General features: G+C 39.2%; 3 protein-coding genes across 10 annotated transcripts in view; 1 reads left to right on the forward strand and 2 right to left on the reverse strand.

Annotated features, from left to right (window-relative positions):
• Positions 1 to 1,935, reverse strand: part of Alg9 (ALG9 alpha-1,2-mannosyltransferase) — a 91,920-nt gene extending 89,985 nt beyond the window's left edge. For 2 of the 4 annotated variants that reach the window (XM_013155593.3, XM_063255744.1), the window contains exons 1-2: positions 1,709 to 1,934; positions 782 to 920 (exon numbers count right to left, since the gene is read on the reverse strand). In XM_013155593.3, coding sequence (XP_013011047.1) covers positions 782 to 920; positions 1,709 to 1,839 — 270 coding nt within the window. In that variant the 5' untranslated portion in view covers positions 1,840 to 1,934. Of the gene's footprint in view, positions 1 to 781; positions 921 to 1,566; positions 1,586 to 1,708 lie in introns of those variants that run through there. The other 2 variants (XM_063255742.1, XM_063255745.1) reach the window with 2 other exon arrangements.
• Positions 1,936 to 2,371: 436 nt separating this feature from the next.
• Fdxacb1 (ferredoxin-fold anticodon binding domain containing 1) lies at positions 2,372 to 7,945 on the reverse strand. Of its 2 annotated transcripts, XM_003472834.3 has the most exons (5): positions 7,659 to 7,837; positions 7,285 to 7,441; positions 5,915 to 6,118; positions 5,594 to 5,752; positions 2,372 to 5,186 (listed from the first exon to the last, which is right to left on the reverse strand). In XM_003472834.3, the coding sequence occupies exons 1-5, from the start codon at positions 7,828 to 7,830 to the stop codon at positions 4,010 to 4,012; spliced, it is 1,869 nt and encodes a 622-aa protein (XP_003472882.1). In that variant the 5' UTR covers positions 7,831 to 7,837; the 3' UTR covers positions 2,372 to 4,009. The 2 variants fall into 2 exon arrangements, with proteins under 2 accessions (XP_003472882.1, XP_013011137.1); XM_013155683.3 differs by lacking the exon at positions 7,285 to 7,441 and having other exon boundaries at positions 7,659 to 7,945.
• A 172-nt stretch (positions 7,946 to 8,117) lies between these two features.
• Cfap68 (cilia and flagella associated protein 68) lies at positions 8,118 to 12,459 on the forward strand. 4 transcript variants are annotated; one of them, XM_003472698.5, is made up of 4 exons: positions 8,118 to 8,302; positions 10,475 to 10,705; positions 11,368 to 11,434; positions 12,158 to 12,459. In XM_003472698.5, exons 1-4 carry the CDS (start codon positions 8,261 to 8,263, stop codon positions 12,316 to 12,318), a joined length of 501 nt encoding a protein of 166 aa, XP_003472746.1. In that variant the 5' UTR covers positions 8,118 to 8,260; the 3' UTR covers positions 12,319 to 12,459. The 4 variants fall into 4 exon arrangements, with proteins under 4 accessions (XP_003472746.1, XP_023422000.1, XP_063111816.1 ...); XM_063255746.1 differs by lacking the exon at positions 8,118 to 8,302 and adding an exon at positions 8,823 to 9,752; XM_023566232.2 differs by lacking the exon at positions 11,368 to 11,434.
• Positions 12,460 to 20,334: the final 7,875 nt, after the last annotated feature.

Genomic DNA, 20,334 nt, shown 5'->3' on the forward strand with positions numbered 1-20,334 from the left:
AAACTCTCTTATGAGGACACACACAGGTCAGGATTCTAGGTAAAACATTAAAGAGACAAACATACACAGAAATGATAAAAAAAAATTCTTAACATTTGCAACTAATGGAAGAAAAAAGAATCAAAACAATCTGATGTTAAAAAATTATTATATTATAAATTGTGCAAGACTGTTATTTGGTCAACACTGAAACTTCAAATTCTACCCTTTCCTTACTGTTTAAAGAGGCCTGGCTGGGCACGGTGGTGCACATCTGTAGTCTCAGCACCAAGGAGGCTGAGGCAGGAGGACTGCTGTGAGATTAGCAAAATTAAAAAAAAAAAAAAAAAAACTCTAAATCTTACGTACCCACATTAAGCATTATTTCTCCATTCTTTTGATGCAAAATATTATATGAAAATCTTACTTCTGAGTTCTAAATCAAGTCCAAATTCTAATTCTAAATCAAAATAATATATGCAATTTAGTTGCGCTGTTTTGATTGGCACTGTGACAATTATATAAAGGACTGACAGAAAGTGTGTGCTTGTGGGAAGCAGAATTTAGACATGAGAAGCACAATAAGATGTTCTTCCTTTAGGTTTTATGGTAATTAACTTTTAAAACTATCTCCAAATAGTTTTAAAAGATAATTACAAATCACAGCTTTGACTAAACCAGCAAAATTTCCCACAGCCTTCAACAGTTCATAGCCACACTTGTATGTTACTTGTATCTTGTCTGGTAATAAGTCTCAAGAGACAAAAATTAAGAACAAAAACCAAAAACGAAAATGACCTACTGGTTCCCAGTAGTTGAAAGTTTCATCACAGTCGGAGATGTTGCTCAGAAGAGCAGCGCATAACCTTGCTGAGAGCAGACACTTGAAAGCAGTAGATCCTTCTGGTGCCCAGACTTGTCCTGCTTTGTTTCCAGATAATCTGCTCAGAAGCAAAAAACAAACCAAAAAACCATGTGTCAGGAAGGACTTGCTAACCAGGAGTAACACTAGACAAGAGAAAAGCAAAAAATACATCATTCACTCAAAAAGGTGAACCGTTTGTTTTGAGTAGCATGAATAAGGTCTGTAAGCACTCTTCACACTTTTAAGGTGTAAGCTAATTCTATTTCAGCTTATTCCATCTACAATATTCGGTTTATTTCAGGCCACCCCTGACTCACTGGAAGGCCTCAGTCCTCTCACACTCCTTTTCTCCCTTAAACAAGTTTATTACTTTCAATGGCTTTATTCATCTCCCCATATGTTCAAATGAACAGCAGCTGAACAGGTAGAAGATACGTATACTGCTTCAATTCCATGTGTTGACAGCTTTTCTAAAGCAATCCTAGCCTGCAGCCTGCCAGCTTGGGGACAGGTGGCTGCCGGCAAGTGCTGGAGGTTGGGGGAGCCCACACAGAAAAGTTAGGGGGGAACTTCTGGGGGAAATAAAAGCTGCTCCCGCCAATCTCTCCCACACATAGTCTGCGATGCCGAAGCCAACACCACAAAGCCAGCTCACTCTGGGCCTGGCCAGAAACATCACAGATCCATGCTCCGAGGTTGCTCCACGAGAGAAGAGACCCTACCGCGGGGCCAAGACTGCAACGTCAGTCCTCCCGGAAGAGGAGAAAGGCCTGGCCGAACAAAGCTCCGGACCCCGCGGCGGGAGCCAGCGACCCCGCGAGCAGCCCCGACCCGGCCACGCCCCCGCCGCGCCCGCACTCGTACTCGGGCCGGTGCTCCGCGCCTCCGGCCTCTCGGCTGCCCAGCTGCTCCCGCAGCTTGTCCGCGGCCGGGGCCGTGTCCCCGCCGCTACTGCCGCCGCCCTTCAGTCGCTGCCGAGCCCCTCGGCTCGCCATGGCAATTGCGGAAAAAGAAGATGAAATTCCGCACGCTACCAAGTCAGCGAGCGCGCAGACATAGCTTGACTGCCAACGGTGTCCGCCGAGGGACAAAAGACCGTGACATGCGCAGAAAAGACCAATTATAACATCACTGGTCCAATTGGGACTGCAAATGGAACCTGAGACTTGGCGTTCCTCATCCACCTACTTTGAACTCGGTATTTTTCCCTCTAATTTTCCCCACCCGCCTATAAAAACCTTCAGTTTATTTAAATGAAAACACAAATAAAGTGGTTTACAGAACTATAAAGTGAAGTGTTCGGAGGTATTCAGTTAAAGATCATCAGCACAGCTGCCTAACAGAGAGGTTCATAAAAAGGTCATTTTTAAGACCTTGCCCTTTCTGTATTTTATTAAGAGTGACAAAGTCAACCAGTAGCTAATAAGTGCTTAAGAGACAAAACAGTAATGCCAGAATTGTAGACTAAAACGTGAAAGACTAATGAAATCCTGTGCAGCAAAATGAACCACACATCAATGACTGTCGTTGCTTCTGCAGCATCGTGGTAGGCATTTTTACATTTATTCTTTTTTAAGACTTTAATTCGTAGGCAGGTATTGTGGTGCATACCTGTATGCATTCCTAGGATTCTGGAAGACTGAGGAAGAAGGATCAAAAGTTCAAGTCTCTCCTGAGCAACTTAGTGACTTAATGAGACCCTGCCCCCCAATTTTTTTAAATTAAAAATGTAATTCTCACAAGCTCCTTGTTTCACCTGTAAGAGAACCAAGCCCAAAATTGCATAGTTAATAAAGGCTGGTGTCATATTCCAACTGAGGACTGACTTATCTTTGCACCAGATCAAGAGAAAACCCTTGATTTCATAGAGGCAGTCTTACAAAGGCACATTGCTGACAATATAACTGATCTTTATGATCATTCATTTTAACCCTGACATTGTCACTGCCTCAGTCTCAGAGCTCTGTCCCATGCTGTGGAGCTCAGTACCACGAACTAAGACAAGTTTATAGGTGAAGAGCTGAAATCAGCAGAGCCCCAGAAGATTATGGTTTCAACTAAAACTTCCCAAGTATTAAAACAGAGATTAATCCAATTGCTAGTTCCCATATGCAGTCACGGTTATCAGGTTATCAAGTTAAACATCCTGTTTTGGATATATCTTATATATCCATTTCATGCTGATCAAAGAAAAATAACAGAAAGTAGCAGGAAGAAAATGGCTTTAGAGCAGTGATAGTGAACATTTCAGAGCTTTCAGTGATACAAACAGCCCGCTGTGGCACATGTGCCATAGGCTCACCACCACTGCTTTAGGGTCAGGCCCAAATATTAATCCTAAATCTGACACTTATTGGTTCCATGATTTTTCCAAGCCCATTACAGAAAAAGTATGATGATATCATGATATACAGTAATAACACCAAATATGCCTGCAATTTATCAAGCTAATACATGTTGGCCTAATCCCAAAAGCCAACCTTATAAATTAATCTGGTATGATAACAGAGTTAAGGGAACTGGGACTCACAATTTAGGAAATACATTTATAAACACAATTGATTAGACATCTAAGTTCTATTGCCGGGGTGGGGGTTTAGCTCAGTGGCAAGCATGAGGTTGTGAGTTCAATCCCTGGTACAAAGAAAAAAAAAGAAAGAGGGAGAAAAAGAGTCTGCTACTTGGCCATGCAGCAGTCCCAGATCATTATGTATGCAGGCAGATCAAAGATTTCGATGTGAGCAAATAAAGGATTCCAACAATATTAACATTCTGATTGTAGCTAAGTATACTGTTTGTCAAACAATTCTTCTGTAGACTAAAAAATATTTAATTAAAGATTGAAAACTAAGTTCTATTGCCTCTTAGCAACAAAGCACCTAACATATAGGAGGCTAGGGTGTTTTTGTTTTGTTTTGGAGGAGTCTATTACTCAAAAACCAAAATACTGTACAACTCCAAAGATCTCCAATCATATTACACTCTAAATTTGAGTCATACAGTTACAAGTATCGTTAGGGTAAGCCAACAATGCTATAGTCACAGAGAAAAAGATTTTATAAACAAAACAAAACACAGTACAGAGAGAATACTCAGCCAATCACAAGCTTTTCTTTTTCATCTGTACCCAATGAAGGATCATACTGTAGAAATGAATTTACTAATCTATCGAGGTGTAACATGTAGTTGTTGTTGAATCTCTTTTCTAAACTGGAGCTGCCTTAATGCTACCTGTTGCTGGGTAAGGGCCTTATCACATGTCTGATAGGTCAATCTATAGCATAAGCTGATCTGTCCAGTCTTTGGGTGTTGAAAACGACCAAGTAACTGTATGGATGTAATAGTGTCCTGGGACACTGCTCGGGCCACAGTGTGAAACTCTAATTCATCGAACCCTTTCTTCTCATTTAACCAAAAACTAATATCATGCACGTAGCATGGAGGATACAGGGAATAGCTTTTAAAGGGTGCTATTTTCTCAGGGACAAAATTTTTCAGGAAACGGTTATCAAAGGTCCATAATATTCTCCAGTCAGAGATATTCCAGATGAGCATAGTTAATAAATCCAAGTTTATAGATATAATCACAAAACATTGGTCCTTATGTGTAATGCTTATAGCAGATGTGATGACAGACCCAATAATCAGATCTTTGGCGCAATCTAAGCCAAATTTAGGAGACTTCACATGAATCATATAATCTATTCCATTTGGTTGAAGAGCAAACTCCACTGAACTGCTCAGCTTAGCATCCTCCAACAGTGTCTGGGTCAGAAGACTCTCTAACGTGGCTTTTAGGTGATCCAGCAATGATAAAAGACAGTGATGCTTAAGATTTTGATTGACCCCAAAGATAACTAAAGTCTCATGAAATGCTGGCATTGTGAATGGTGAAATGTGGCACTTCCGAAAAACGGGTCCACTGAGGATGTTCAGAGATCCTGGGAGGAAATCTGGTGCTTGGATGACAGCCTGCACGTGGACTAGAAGAGAAGATCTAAGACAGACCTTGACTGGTTCACAGATTCCTTCAGGAGCTTCTTTATTACCATTTCCTCTAGGACTCCTGGCAAAGATACGATCTGAAAATGACACCAGAGACTCAGTGATTTCTTGTGTTTCATCAACTAAAGACTTGCAATTTAAGTTATGTTCATAGAGATTAACCCAAAAGGCAGACAGAATGTCACTGTTCCAGGAAGGGAAAACACTGGTGCTTTCCTGTTGCAGCAGGGGACAAGAACACTTCAGCATTTTCAGAGGGAAAGCTGAGCCCAATCCAGCAATGAGTTTCTCATTTATGGTTTTGATAGGGTGACATGAAGATGCTTCCAGAAAACCCCTGTGTAAACACACAAAAAATAATTTTTCTCACTTAAATTATAATATAGCAAGAATTAAAACATAACCATTTATGTAGCAAATAATTATATTTAAGTTGATCATGATAGGGAACAAAAATTATCATAAAGAGAGATATCAGATACTTTTATTTTGCTTTTCTCTCTTTTTTTTCATAGCATGCTAGGTAAGCACTCTAATAATGAACTATACCCCCAGCAAAAGTGAGTCAACAATTTTCCAGAACTATAGCAGCCACCAACCTTCCACTATATAGGACTGACCAGGATTCACAGTACCAACATCATTAACAATTTATGTATCAGCTGTTCAAAATATAGGTGCCCATCAAGACATTCAGGCTGTAAGACATTCAGGTGTAAGTAATTTCCAGCACATTAAGATTACCTGTTCAACTTTCCTGCAAGTGCTTCTGGTTCTAGAAAAGAAAAACACTTGTCTCCCAGCTTGATTCTGAAGATTCTGGGTTTAGAATCTTCAAAGGGTAAGCTCCGGGTGAAGACATGGTTCAAAGCACCTTCTACATGAAAGGGCTTATCTTGACTCCTGGCCAAAAAGACAAGAGTATAGTCTTCAGTCTGTCATTACTAATGAAAGCAAGTGCTTCTAGAAACTTAATTAGGAAATCGTCAGGAAAAAAATCCTGCGTGTTTCTCATAAGTGAGATAGATGAAAAAGGAGAAGGCTTAGGCCTATGTTATTTCTTACCTATATCCAGTGCACTTGTATCCCGGCACAGCGTCACAGCTGAAGGGAAGCACATCACTTAAAATAAGGCCCCCCAGAGCTGCCATGGCAACTACTTGCCAACTGTTGTGCCATTCTCTCTGGGGCTTATCAGCGGGAGTACCGCCTTGTCCTCTACACAGTGCCACATGAACTTCTCCGTCCTCTGCAAGAATATCTGCACAGCTAATAGGGTAAAAAATAAAAAATAAAAAAAAAAAGAAAGGTATCAGAAACAAGTAGAAATTACCCTAGAAGGTACCAATATACATGTGAGTTAGCTATGAAATAATTAAAAACCAATCATAGTTGCAAACATTAAACTTCAAATACACAAAAAATGCAAATATACAGTATAATCATGTGCCCCATAACAATTCTTGGTATCTGCTCTAATGCTGTTCATCTCTATGTCATAGAAATATTAATCAGCAAACTTCCTATTCATAATTGCCTGCTTGGGCTATTTCTCCCCATTTTTAATTAAGTTATTTATTTTAGGGGATTTTCTTTGAGACAAGGTGTTTCATAATTCAGGCTGGTCTTGAACCCGCTCTGTAGCCCAGGTTAGCCTCAAACTCATGGCAATCCTCCTGCCTCAGTTCTTTGAGACAAGGTGTCACTTTGTAATTCAGGCTGGTCTTGAACCCACTCTGTAGCCCAGGTTAGCCTCAAACTCATGGCAATCCTCCTGCCTCAGCCTCCCAAAGTGTTGGGATTGCAGGCATGTGCCACCATGCTCGACCTCCCCATGTTTTAAAAAATTAACTTTATTGGCACACTTTTGATATATATAATGATCACATTCATTATAAAGAATGTTCCTCCCCACTTAGAAAGTTTTTTCATTGCCTCTGGCTATCAAAATTCTAGTTTAAATGATACTTTAAAGCACTGTTTTTGTGAAAAGTTACTTGACAACTATAACCTAATGGAGACTTCCAAAAGTATCACATATTTGGTGGAGTGTAAAGCACCATTTTAAATTCAAAATAATGGTATGATGCACTTACTGTTTATAGATTTCCAGTTTATAGATTTTAAAAAACCGAGAACATGAGGATTAAGTAAGTTTGCTTAAAACCTATTAAGTAATGGACCAGGATTTGAATCCAGCCAGTTTGGCATCTAAATTCATCCTTTTAACCATCGGACTATACTGGCTCTCATTATTCTGCATTATTAAAAATAAATAACTCTTCTTTATAGTCTCAAGAGCACATTTTGTAATTTTATTTAATACCATGGTTATAAATCAACCTTTCCAACTAGATTGTGGGTTCCTTTGGGGCTCGGTATTCTCTCCAAACATGTAATAGTAACTAACTTTCTTCAGGCTCTCTTTTCCTCACCTCTGGAAAAACTTGGCAAGCAGTTCCCTGTTCTTAGCTACTCCAGCTTTGCGTCCACAGTGAGGAAAATTAAAATAAATTCGATCAAATTTCCTGTTGTGTGGTTCAAAGGCATTTGCCAGTTGGGTGCAGTCCACACCGAAACGTACCTCAGTACCTGCCAAAGACAGTTTAGAGGGGTGATACGCAGCTAAAAAGATGTAAGACCTGAAACTAAAAAACTCTCCCAGTTAGAATCGTACAGCAGACTTACTACAACTATCTCTGAGAGAATCCTCAGCAATCCCTACATCACATTCCCCACGCCTCACCCCCTCCTTATTGGACACTCCCGCAGTTGGGCGGGGCTTCGCGAAGGGGGCGGAGCCTGCTACCTCGTTCGCGCAGGCGCCGCAGATTCTCCCGGGCCAGTGGATTCCCAGCCAAATCCGCTGGGTGCTGGAGACAGGTGGCCGTTAGAGTAGAGTTTGGCTCCATCGTCTCGCTCAGAGCGGCAGCGAAGGAGAAATTCCCCTCGCCGACCAACAGGAGGCGTCGAGGGACCATGGCCTTCTTTGACACCTTGCTCACTTTCTCCTTGGCGCTGATTTTTTACGTCACTTCCTTCAAAGTCTCCGAGCGCCTCCTTTTCGCCGGTCAAGGGTTGGTGACGCGACTGCATGCCGTGAATTTTCTTTACAAACCTGTGCGGCGATTCCCAGTCATCTTCTCCGATGAATGCGAAAGCGAGATACCCAGCACCCCTGCCCCCTCACCTTCTCGCCCCCGGAAAGATCAAAACGGCGTGTAGTCCGAGGACTGCTCAGAGTGACGTCGTCACACCAACATGAGGTCACAAGCAGTAACCAGCGTAGAGGCATATGAGGCGAGGCCCGGGCCGAAGGAGAGGAGTAGAGCTGAAGACAACAAGAGATCGGGTGTGACCTGAATATTCCTGACGCTGAGGATTTTAAAAACTGCTCTCATCTAGCCTGAAATGACTGCCTCGCAGTGTCTCTGCTGCTCAGAGTTTTTTCAGGTGCTTCTTTTACCTTCTTACTCATTCGAGAAATATCGAATGCTTACTGCTGTGCCACTGTGAGGATGGTTGGATATGTGGATGCACAAGATGTAGCCTGTCTACAGCCTGGTGGAGGATGCACAGCAAGGGACAGATACTATAAGTGGAGTAAGACGGTGCTGTAGAGGGAAAACCCTCCTGAGGTTTGGGAACAAAGTGTAAAGATTTCCTGAAGGGAAGCAGCGTTGAAAGCTAAAGGAGGGAGGAGGAAACGAACCCTTACCAAGTTCAAAAGGAAAGAAGAGCCGGAAAGAATATATCCAAGAGTGTAATGAAAAAAGAGTAGTTCCCAAGTCTGTAATCTCAGCATTCTAGGAGGTTGAGGCGGGAGGATTGTATATTCAAGCCCAGCTTGGGCAATTTAGCAAGATCCTGTCTCAAAATAAAAAAATTAAAAATGGGTTGGGCTATGCAAGGGTCCTGGGTTCCATCCCCAGTACCAAGCAAAAACAGAGTGGTTGAGTTTGACACAACACATTGGGGAGGAGAGTAGACGATTAAGTACAGGCTGGGTCATATGGAAATAGTGAGCTATTTTATACAATCTAAACAGCTCTAAATCATATTCGGAAAGCAGAAAGCCACTGAACAGATTTTAAATAAGATGATACAACCGGACTTCATTTTTTAAAATTCTCCTTGCACACAGAAAGGATCGGAGAGGAACAAGGTTAATAATAAGAAAAATAGGAAGCAACTATAGTACTAGAGACAAAATTTACAGTGATCTGAGTTGGAACTCAGCATTGAAGAAGCAGAGTAGTATTAAAAAATACCAAGACTTGGGGCTGGGGATTTAGCTCAGCGGCATAAGCGCCTGCCTTGCAAGCAGGCAGTCGTGAGTTCAATTCCCGGTACCGATAAAAAGGAAAAAGACAAAAAAAAAAAAAAAAAAAACAAGACTTAAAGTGATTGGATGAATGCTGAAACAAACTTCAGAGTGAGAGATAAGCCTCAGCGTTCTAATTTGGACAGCTCAATGGATGGTGCTATCTGTCATTCTAACCATAAGGACAGTATCTCCTGGGTCTCCAGTGTGAGCAATAAACCTACTGGACTTTGTGTGACCAGCTTCTCTAGTCATCATGCTTTTTGGTGACATCAGTGAATGTCTCTGTCTTCACAAAGGCATATGGTGTGAGGGCAGTGATTTGAGATGCCATCCTTTAGTGCTACATTTTTGGCTTTGCCTATAAAAAGGCAGGTGGGTTGTGGCTCCCAGATCATGGCCACTTGACCTTTTCGGCCTGAGTGATCTACATACTTTTCTTTGCTTGGATACCTGGGAAGAACATATTTAGTGACAGCTTAAGTAAACATGGAAAAAGCATATCTGGATTTGTTTAAATTTCTTATGAACACTTCGGACAAGTCAAACTACTCATCAAATTACAGTTCTTCAGGGGAGGTATCACCTTGTTTCTAAGCCAAAAGATTAGCCTTGTTTTGGAAACCACTCCCCACAAAAAAACCCCTTAGGTTTTTTATTCTTCAAAAGTGAAATTCAGATATTGATCATCTGGTATATGCAAAGCACTACTGATTGGAAAGACAGAAGATGCAATAATAAAACATCATCCTCAAGGAATATACAGTTCAGTTGAACAGATATGACACGATGAATTCTAATGTACAGTAGAAAGATAAAAATATGGTGAAATATGAAGATAAAGTTCTGAACAAGATAGAAGAGAATGGTTAACTTTAGGGGAGGTATTTTTTGAGTTGAGACTAAAAGGAAAGAAATTATCATTTATTGTTCTTTTATAGTATTGTCTACTTAGTCAATTCATTTCTCATTGTCTTTCTCTGTAATAATATCCTTAGTCCCTCAATTCCTACCCCTCAAAATTACCTGAACATTTAGCTAGTTTTCCATATGAGGTGCTAAAGGTTTTTCTGTATTTTTCAGTGTTAGGGAGAGTTTTTATGTAGTCATTCGCTACTGCAAGTTGAGAGGATAAGTCAGTAGGTCCATGTACCTAGACCGGCAGAAACAGAATATTGGAGGAAAGCAGAAAGCATAAGGTGTACTTCTGTTATACCTTGCCATATAAAGAGTGTAGGAAGGTGGAACTTTTTCTGCTCTTAGTTTGTGCAATAAGCTTTTCTGTTCTTGTCTTTTTCCAGAAACAGAGCCTTGTTCGTTTCCTCACAAACCCACACTATGGAAGCCTCATTAATGCAGATGGCCATGGTGAAGTGTGGATAGATTGGAATGATACATCCAAATTTTTCCAATATGGATGGAGATGTACCACTAGTGAGAATTCCTATTCTAACCGAACTCTGGTAGGAAACTGGAACCAGGAAAGATATGACCTAAGGAATATTGTGCAGCCCAAACCCTTGCCTTCTCAGGTAATCTAACGTGTCCTTCTTTTGTTTCTGCCTGCTAGAAGAAACACCAGTGCAGGAATCTAAGCTCTTCTCAGTCTTCCATCAGTAACGTGATTGGGGGAGGGGGCAGTCTTCAACTGGACCATGTGTCCCACTTTAGTATCAAATTGAACATTAAATGTAAGGAATCAAAAGGATGGGTAAATACTCTCTGTCTTGCTTCTGTTTGGACTTTATTTGTTAATCTACAGGAAGATATAATGTCTTCTGACTTGATTTGCTTTTCTTTTGACCTTTGCCTACCTGGACTTGTCGTGCATCTGAGTCTTGCTCTTAAAACTCTCCTAAGCCAACAAATGTACAAAGAACATGAAAGTAATGGACTGGGGATTTAGCTCAGTGGCATAAGTGCCTGCCTGGCAAGCATGAGGTCATGAGTTCCATCCCCAGTACCGCAAAAAAAAAAAAAAAAAAAAAAAAAAAAATATATATATATATATATATGAAAGTAATATATTGACTGACCAACATGTAGACAACTAATCTATCTGAAATGAGACAGTCCATTAAATTTCATGAACTAGTATCCTTTATTTCCTGACATTAATTGTAAACTCTAGATTCTTAATATTAAATATTAAATGTAGACTCTAGATTCTTAATCTAGTAATTTTTCTTTCCAGTTTCAACACTACTTTGAAACAACATATGATACAAGCTACAACACCAAATTGCTACTTTCAACCCATAGTAGGTGGACTAGTGTTTTTTTGTTGTTGTTTTTTTATTTTTATTTTTTAGGCTAGTCAAGTGAAGCAGTGGGAGTGGAGAAGGAATTTTTTTAAAATTTTTGTCTTTTTGAGGCAGGGTCTCACTATGCAGTTCAGGCTGGCCTTGAGCTTACTCTGTAGCCCAGGCTGGTCTCGATGATCCTCCTGCCTCAATGATCCTCCTGCCTCAGCCTCGCAAGTCCTGGGATTATAGGCATGAGTGACCACGCCCGGCTCTAGTTTTTTTTAATTGTTGCATTCTCAGAATCTAGCTCAGTGTTTAGCACATAGAAGAAATTCAAATAAAAGTAAACCGAATGATCCAGGCATAATGGTGCATACCTGTAATCTCAACACTCAGGGGATTGAGGCTGGAGGAATTGCCGTAAGTTCAAGGTCAGCCTGGGCTATGTAGTGAATTAAAAGCCAGCTTGGAATATGTAGCAAGGCCCTGTCTCAAACAAGTAAACTGAATGAGTGAATAAGTGAACAATTTTTCTCGACTTATTTTATTTTATTTATTTTTGGTACGGGGAATCAAGCTCAGGACCTTGTGCTTGTAAGACAGGCACTTTGCCATTGAGCTATATCCCCAGCTCTATTTTCCCAGTTTTGGTGGGCCTCACTATGCTCTAAGTGAGACAGAGGTCAGTTACTAACACTCTTGTTCTTGACTGTTTCTGTTTATCTTTCCTTCCCTTAGGATTTAAGCGAGAGCCTCATTGGTTCCCCGGACATCAACCTGAACTGGACTCTCCTCCAAACAAATGCACAGAAAAGTCAGTTTATATGAGTAACTATTCAAAGCCTCAAATTAGGCATCACTTGAGCTGTGCATGGGTTGCTAATACTGATCAATCATAAGATCCAGGATTCTAAGAAAGAATAAGAAGCTTCACTTTCCAAAGTAAAATGTAAGAAAGAACACATTCTAAGCACAACTAAAAAACTGACTCACTGTAACACACTTTCACCCTCTAAATAAATCACAAGGGATAAAAAATATTCCTTTTGTTCGTTTGTTTTAACCAAGATTTAAATACCAAACTTGAGTTAAATATATCTTAGTTTAACATGAGAGTTGTTGTAGAAAGTATTAACAATAATTCTTTCTGTCAAACCTATAACTACTCTGAATCCAGGCATGGTGGCACGTGCCTGTAGTTCCAGCACTTGGGAGCCTGAGGCAGGAGGACCACTGTGAATTTAAGGCCAACTTGACCTGCAGAGTGAATTCAGTGCTAGCCTGAACTATGTAATGAAGCCTGTCTCAACAAAAACAAAAATTTTAAAAACCGTAACCACTTTGTTTTTCTCTACGTTCCATCAGTAGCAGAACTGCAAAATCCAGCACAATTTTAAGTTTTGTTTTGCTACATGCTTTCTAAACTCAAGCCTGATAGTTTCAGACATAAGAGTATAGTTTGACTGTAATGAACACCCTTTGTTGTGGACTATAAAAAGAAAAATAATTTTTTATTATAACAGAGAATTTAAAATAACGACAATAGAATAGTTTAGTGACTTCCCATGTACTGTTACCCAGCATCAATAATTTGTGGGTTTTTTTGTTTGTTTGTTTTGTTTTTTTTTTATTGGTACCGGGACTAACTCACGACTGCGTACTTGCAAGGCAGGTGCTTAGGCCGCTGAGCTAAAATCCCCAGCCCCTCAGCATCAATAATTTAATGACTAATTTTATCTACCTCTATCTCCTTTCTCTTTTATTAAATTTATTTTGGAGTTGCCTTCAGAATTCCAATTTCATCTATAATGATTTTGGTATATATCTCAAAAAAATGAGGGATTAGCGACTGTCAACTCCTCCACAAAGATCACTAAGGAAACCTGCTGTTCAAACCTGAGCTTCACTTACTAGGCCAAGGAAGAACATCAACTTGGTAGAGTCCTGACAATAACTCAAAAAGGAGATGTTAGGATGGGTTTAAGATAGGTATTACAAAGCAAGGTATTAATAGACTAAGAAATGTAAATACTTTAAGGTTGGTAAATATAGGGAGGCAGTAGTCAATATGGTTAAATTTACCATTCTTTCTATTTTTTTGTCCCCTGTCCTCTTAAATAGGAGATAAAAGATAACTCCCCAAAATTGCCTCCCAAGCTTTGCTATGTGCCACATAGACCTGGAATCTAAGTTCTATATTATGTCAGACAATGACTAAGTTTCATTTTTCTAAATAGCCATTCAGTTTTACCACCATTAGTTATTGAAAAAAAGAAATATAATTTCTCTAGTGTTCTTCAGTGCTGTTTTGTTGTAAATCAACTGTGCACATATAGATTGGTTTCTAGACTCTATTATATTCCATTAGTCTAATTGTTATTTCTTGTGTTGTCTTAGTACAATGCCTTAGTTACCCTGCTAACTTAATGATACTAATCTTACAAGACATATCTAATAGATAAATACTTTTGTCCTGTTTTATATCTTAGCTATTTTGATTTTGGCATTTCTAGATAAAATTAAAGGTCAACTTATTCCACAAGAATATACTAGGATCTTGATTGAAATTACATTACGTTGTTGGTCATTTTTAGAATTTGAGTTATTGTCTCATTATGCTAATAATTTGTATGTGTACTGTTGCCGTATGAGTAGTTGTTTTGTAAGCACACATTAAGCTTCTGTGTTATGAATCTCATTTTATTTCCAGTATATGCAGAACACTTTCTAGTGAAATACACAGTAACATAAAATATAGCATTTTAACTATTTTAAGTGTATGATTTAGTGATATTAACTATATTCATAACATTAGGCAACCATTGCCAATATCCAGTTGTAGAACCTGTTCCTCATGCCAAACCAAACTCTGTACCTCTTAAACAATTACTACTCATACCTTCTTCCTGCTTCTCCAGCCTCTGGCAACGTCTATTCAACTCTGTCTCTATAAATTTACCTACCCTAGGTAATTCATTTAATTATTTAGTTGGAATCATATTTATTCTTTGGTGTCTGGCCTGTCTGACTTAGCATAATGCTTTCAAGGCTCATCCATATTACACCATGTTTCCTTTTTTTTTTTTTTTTTTGACTGAATACTATTGCACTGCATATACAGTATATTCTTAAAATATGCCAGTTGTGTGTTGGCACACACTTGGGCTTTCAACTTTTGGCTTTTGTGAATAATACTGTGGTAAACATTTGCATACAAGTATCTTAGTCCCTGCTTTCAATTCTTTAAGGCATATATTCAGAAAGCATATATTGCTAGAGCATATGACTTTTTTTTTTTGGATGTAGGGTCTCACTATGCAGCTCAGGCTGACCTTGAACCCACTATGGAACTAGGCTGGCCTCAGACTTATGGCAGTCCTTCTGCCTCAGCCTCCCAAGCGCTGAAGTTATAGGTGTTCAACACCACACCCGGCTTGACAGTCCTATTTGTAACCCCACAGCTTGTGGAAAAACTTTATATTCCCACCAGCTCCACTTTCTCCATACCCTCATCAACATTCGTTATTTCCTGTTTATGGTGGGTTTTTTGGCCTATAATATTATTTTACTTAGCATAAATTGGTTTTGAATTGCATTTTTCTAATGGCTAATGAATGATCTTGAATATCTTTTCATGTGTTTATTGGCTATTTTTATAACTTCAAAGAAGAAATATTTATTTAAGTCCTTTACCCATTTGTGATAGTTTTTTTTTTTTTTTTTTGTCTTTTTCGTTTTTATCGGTACCAGGGATCGAACTCACGACTGCCTGCTTGCAAGGCAGGTGCTTATGCCACTGAGCTAAATCCCCAGCCCTTGAGCTAAATCCCCAGCCCCCCTTTACCCATTTGTGAAATGGTATTTGTAGTTGAATTGTGGGAAGCCTTAGTATATCTTTACATATTCTGATTTGCAAATATTTTCTTCTACTCTATAGACTTTGCTTTCTACCCTCTGATTCATGAAAATTCTTAATTTTTTTTTGTCTTTTTTGTTTTTATCGGTACCAGGGATTAAACTCACGACTGCCTGCTTGCAAGGCAGGTGCTTATGCCGCTGAGCTAAATCCCCAGCCCAAAAATTCTTAATTTTAATGTAGTCCAATTTATGCATTTTTTCCTTTTGTATATGTCTTCAAGTTCTATCTATAACATCATTGACAAATCCTGTGCTACAAAGTTTTACCCCTGTGTTTTCTTCTAAGAAGTTTATAATTTTACCTCTTATGAGTCCTTTAGGAATTAACTTTTATATGTAGTAAAAGAATCTAATTTCTTTTTTCAGCATATGAATACCTAATTTTTCCAACAGGGTTTGTTGAAAAGACTGTTTTCCCCTACTGAACAGTATTGGAACCTTGTTGGAAAAAAATTTTTTTGTGTGCTAAGGGTCTTTTTTTGTGCTTGATAGTCCATTCCATGAAGCTGCATATCTGTATTTTTTTATGTAAAGGAGTACTATTTTGTCATAATGAAGGATATGTGCAAGACATTTCTAGGCAAATGGATGTACCTTGAGACCATAACCTTAAGTGTAAGGTGGTGCAACCACTGTGGAAATCAGTGCAGAAATTTCTCAGAAAACTGGGACTAGAAGTTCGGAGTTTCAAGTTTAGAAAATCTGTCTTCCATCCTTGATAGTTTTCAATATTGTTTCCAAATGAATTTTAGGATTTTTCAAATTTCTGCAAAAAAAAATCATTGGAATTTTGATGAGATGGACTGCATTGGTAGATCCCTATGGCTAATCCTCATACTTAACAATATTAAACCTTCTAATCTGTGAATATAGGTGTCTTTCCACTTCCTTTCTGTCTTTTTAAAAACATGTTTATGACTTTTTTATTTTGAAGAGGGTAAAACTGCACAGAACAGAACAGAATAAAACAGAACATAAGAAAGCAATGTAAGAGACATGAATTTCAAAGCAAGACAATCAGAGGTCTTCACTATCATATTGTCTTGTTTTCTTCTAAATAGTTGTCCATATCTTCAGATACAAAGAATTCACATGAAACAACATAATATAGAACTGATCTGAACAGGATGAGGAAGGCATTTTAGGTCTTCAAGACCAGACAACAAGGGAGTCAACAATGGCTGTCATTGTGTCTCTCATTCTCTTCAAAATAGCTGTCCATACCTTCGTGCATGTTAAAATTAAACAAAACAAAACAGGCTAAAATCACTCTGAATGAAGAATAATAGTATTGCTGGATTTCACATCATGACACTACAGAATCAACACTGGTGGGTGACTTAGTGTGTCTTTCTTCAAAGTAGTTGTTCATTTCATTATGCAATATATGATCAGTTCTCATAAACTTTATAGATTCTATGCTTATATGAGTTTCTATATGTATTTCTGTCCTTTCTGTATTAGAAGGAGAAACAAAACAAATCAAGACAAAACATATTCCTATAAAAACATGAAATGAAAAAGTCATATAAAACCACAGTACAGGGGCTGGGGATTTAGCTCAGGGGCATAAGCGCCTTCCTTGCAAGTGTGCAGTCGTGAGTCGATCCCTGGTACCGATAAAAACGAAAAAGACAAAAAAAAAAAAAAAGCACCACAGTACAAGGTGATCTACAATGGTTACTGTGTTGTCTCAACTTCAATAGAATTGTCTATATCATCAGGTATAGTATAATTGAATATAGCAGTACATAAAAATATTGATAAAAACAAAACATTGTAGACAGTGTAAAACTTCAAAAGCAGGTAATAATCAAACCAGATATGGGTATCCTAGTGAATCTTGTCATGTTCAGTGTAGTTGCCTATACTGTCGCACTTGATACTATCAACAGATTTGAATAAAATCTGTCAATACCAAACAGCAATCTAACAAACCAGATTCAACTAAGGTCAGTCATGGTAAAACAGTATAAGTTATACAGGGCTTCAGATTAACTTAATAGGAAATTAAGGGTGATTACCATACTATATCCTGCTATTTTGGAGATAGCTGTCTGTTCCCTTGAATCTAGTACAAGTAGACAAACTGGAATAGAGTATAAACAGAGTGGTGTGAGTAATGTGGGTTTTGAATCCTGACACACTGTTAACAATATCCTCTGCCTTCTTTTTTTGTACTATTCCTTCCCTTTCATTCCCATAAGGTGCACTGTGCATTTTGGGTCCCACCAACTCCCTCAGTTTTTAGATGGGGGAGGGGTAGGCAGCCTGCTATTTACCTAAGTGGCTCCGAACCTTCTCACGCCTGGACTTGATCTCAGGTTGTATTCCTTTACCTACAAAAGCCTGTCTTTCCAACCTATCTGCAGGTGCTAGACAAGTTGCCCCTATTTTTCTCTGTCACATAGAGCATTATTTCCTCATGTTTGATTTTTGGTGCATAAACCCTTTTTCAGATTAATTGTATGTCCTATACAGAGCATCTCAGTGGACCCTACCTCCTGATTACTCTGCCTGTGTTTCTTTTTTCTTTTTTTTAAAAGTGTGTCAAGGCCATCTGTATTAGAGATTATAGCCAACCTTCTCTGCCTCATTTCTGCTATACTATTTTTCTGCCATTAGTTGTCTGCTTTTCTCCTTCATTCAACTTTCTGCCCCATTCATTGAGGCCTCTCTGTCACTGTTGCTGAAATCTGGGTATTTTTTTCTCTCTCTCTAGGATGTCCTTCAGTATTCTTTACAGGGTTGGATTGGTGGTCACCAGTCCTTCCAGTTCCTCTTTGTCACAGAAGCATCTTGTTTCTCCATTAATTTCTAAAGACAGTTTTTCAGGGTACATCAATCTGGGCTGGAGGTTATTTCAATTCAGGGCTTGGAATACTTCAAGCTCTTCTTGATTTGATGGTCTGTGTTGAGAAGTCTGCCCGTGATTTTGATCGGTTTTCCTTTATAAGTGATCTGTTTCTTTTCTCTAATGGCTTTTAATATTCTGTTCTTGGAGTGAATTTCTGGGATCTTGATTATTATATGTCTGGGTGTAGTTCTGTTTTGGTTATAGGTGGCTACAGTTCTGTATGCCTCATACATCTGAATATCATTTCCTTTTCCTATGCTTGGGAAGTTTTCCTTATTTCTGTGAATAGCCTTTGTATTTCCTCTGTTTTTACCCCTATGAACTCCCACAGTTCCTCCTTGTCTTGGAAACATCTTGTTTATCGATTAATTTTGAGAGAGTTTTTCAGGGTACATCAATCTGGGTTGCAGTTTATTTTCTTTCAGGGCTTGGACTACTTCACCCAGGATCTTCTTGATTTGGTAGTTTGTTTTGAGAAGTCTGTGGTTATTTTGATGGATTTCCCTTTATAGGTGATCTGCTTCTTTCCTCTGATCACTTTTAATATTCTGTTCTTGTGGTGAATTTCTGGGATCTTGATTATTATATGTCTGGGTGTAGATCTGTTTTGGTTAGAGTTGGTTGGAGTTCTGTATGCCTCATTTATCTGGATATCATTTCTTTTTCCTATGCTTAGGAAGTTTTCCTTAATTGTTTCTGTGAATAGCCTTTGTAATTCATTTGTGTTTATTCCTGCTTCTTCGCTCATGTTTTTTATTCTTAAGTTATAGATCCTCTTGTCATCTTCTAGCCTTTGAATTGTTACTTCCTGGTCCCTTGTTATTTTTAATAGGTCTTTTCTTTCATGATCACACACTGTAAATCTCTCTTCAAGTGTTGAAAGGCTAACTTTAGTTTTTGTCAAGGCATTTTCCAGCTTTCAATGGAGTTTTTAATTTCCTGGTAATCTCTTTGGATCTGTTCCATGTATTCTAGATTTTGTTTATATTCTTCACCAAAGATTTCTCTTCCTTTTCTGGGTTCCTCCATTCTTCCATCTGTGTCTTCTTGAGAAGGGCTTAGCATTTCTTTTATTAGTCTTTTTGTATCTTGCCTCACTTGGACTAGAATTTCAGTTTTAAGTTCATCTATGAGGTCACGAAGGTATTTCTTTATGTCTGCTGATGCTGTGGCTGATAATGCATGATTGCTGCCCTGGATCTCTTCTGTATTTACCTCTCCTGGACTTATTTTCCCAGAGTCAGCGGCTGGAGTCTTTTTCTTATTTCTTTCTCTTGTCATATTTCTGATTTTTTCAGACAGGTACATGGTGGAGGTCTCAGGCGCTCTCCATATTGCTTACAGTTTTTCTATAGCATGCTGGCTGGGGGTTTGCTGCCTTTTCCAGTTCACTGTTATCTGAGGTGCATGCAGGGACTGTGGGCTGGCCCCTCTTCTCTGAGCCAGTCAAGCAACAAGTGCCTTTAGCACATTAGTCTGCACTGTGCGGACGTCACAGATTTGGGACAGTTTCAAACCTGGCTATTGGGTTCCAACTAGGGGCGTGACCCAGCCAAGCAGATCCCACCAGTCCTCTCTGGGCCAGGGCTGGCTGACTGATGCCACCACAGCTCCAGACTCAGGCCTACCCTGCCCAACTCCAATATGTCTTCCAGCTGGCCACACCTGTCAGGGGACCCAACTTCCAGAACTCACCATGAATTAATGGAGTGCTCTACCTTGGCTCCACTCCATGCTGCACCGCATCCTCCCACCAAGGGTCCAGGACTCACCAACTCCCATTATTGGCAACCACGGCTTCAGCGCAAATGTAAATTGTCCAACTCCATGACACACCCAGCAGAGTGCAGGACTGGGCCCCCCTATCCTTAGTTTCTTGCAAGCAGTTTTGCCAGCTTTCAATGGAGTTTTTAATTTCCTGGTAATCTCTTGAATCTGCTTCATGTATTCTAGGTTTTCTTTATATTCTTCTTCAAACATTTCTTTTTTTGTGCTCCTCTATTCTTCCATCTGTGTCTTCTTGAGAGGTGCTTAACATTTCTTTTATTAATCTACTTATATCTTGCTTTACTTGATTAAATATTTCACTTTTGAGCTCATCTATGAGGTCCTGAAGATATCTCTTTATGTCCACTGATGC

This window comes from Cavia porcellus, unplaced genomic scaffold, assembly GCF_034190915.1.
Source record: "Cavia porcellus strain 051 isolate PalLab524CR breed Dunkin Hartley unplaced genomic scaffold, mCavPor4.1 scaffold_9, whole genome shotgun sequence".
Taxonomy (NCBI): domain Eukaryota; kingdom Metazoa; phylum Chordata; class Mammalia; order Rodentia; family Caviidae; genus Cavia; species Cavia porcellus.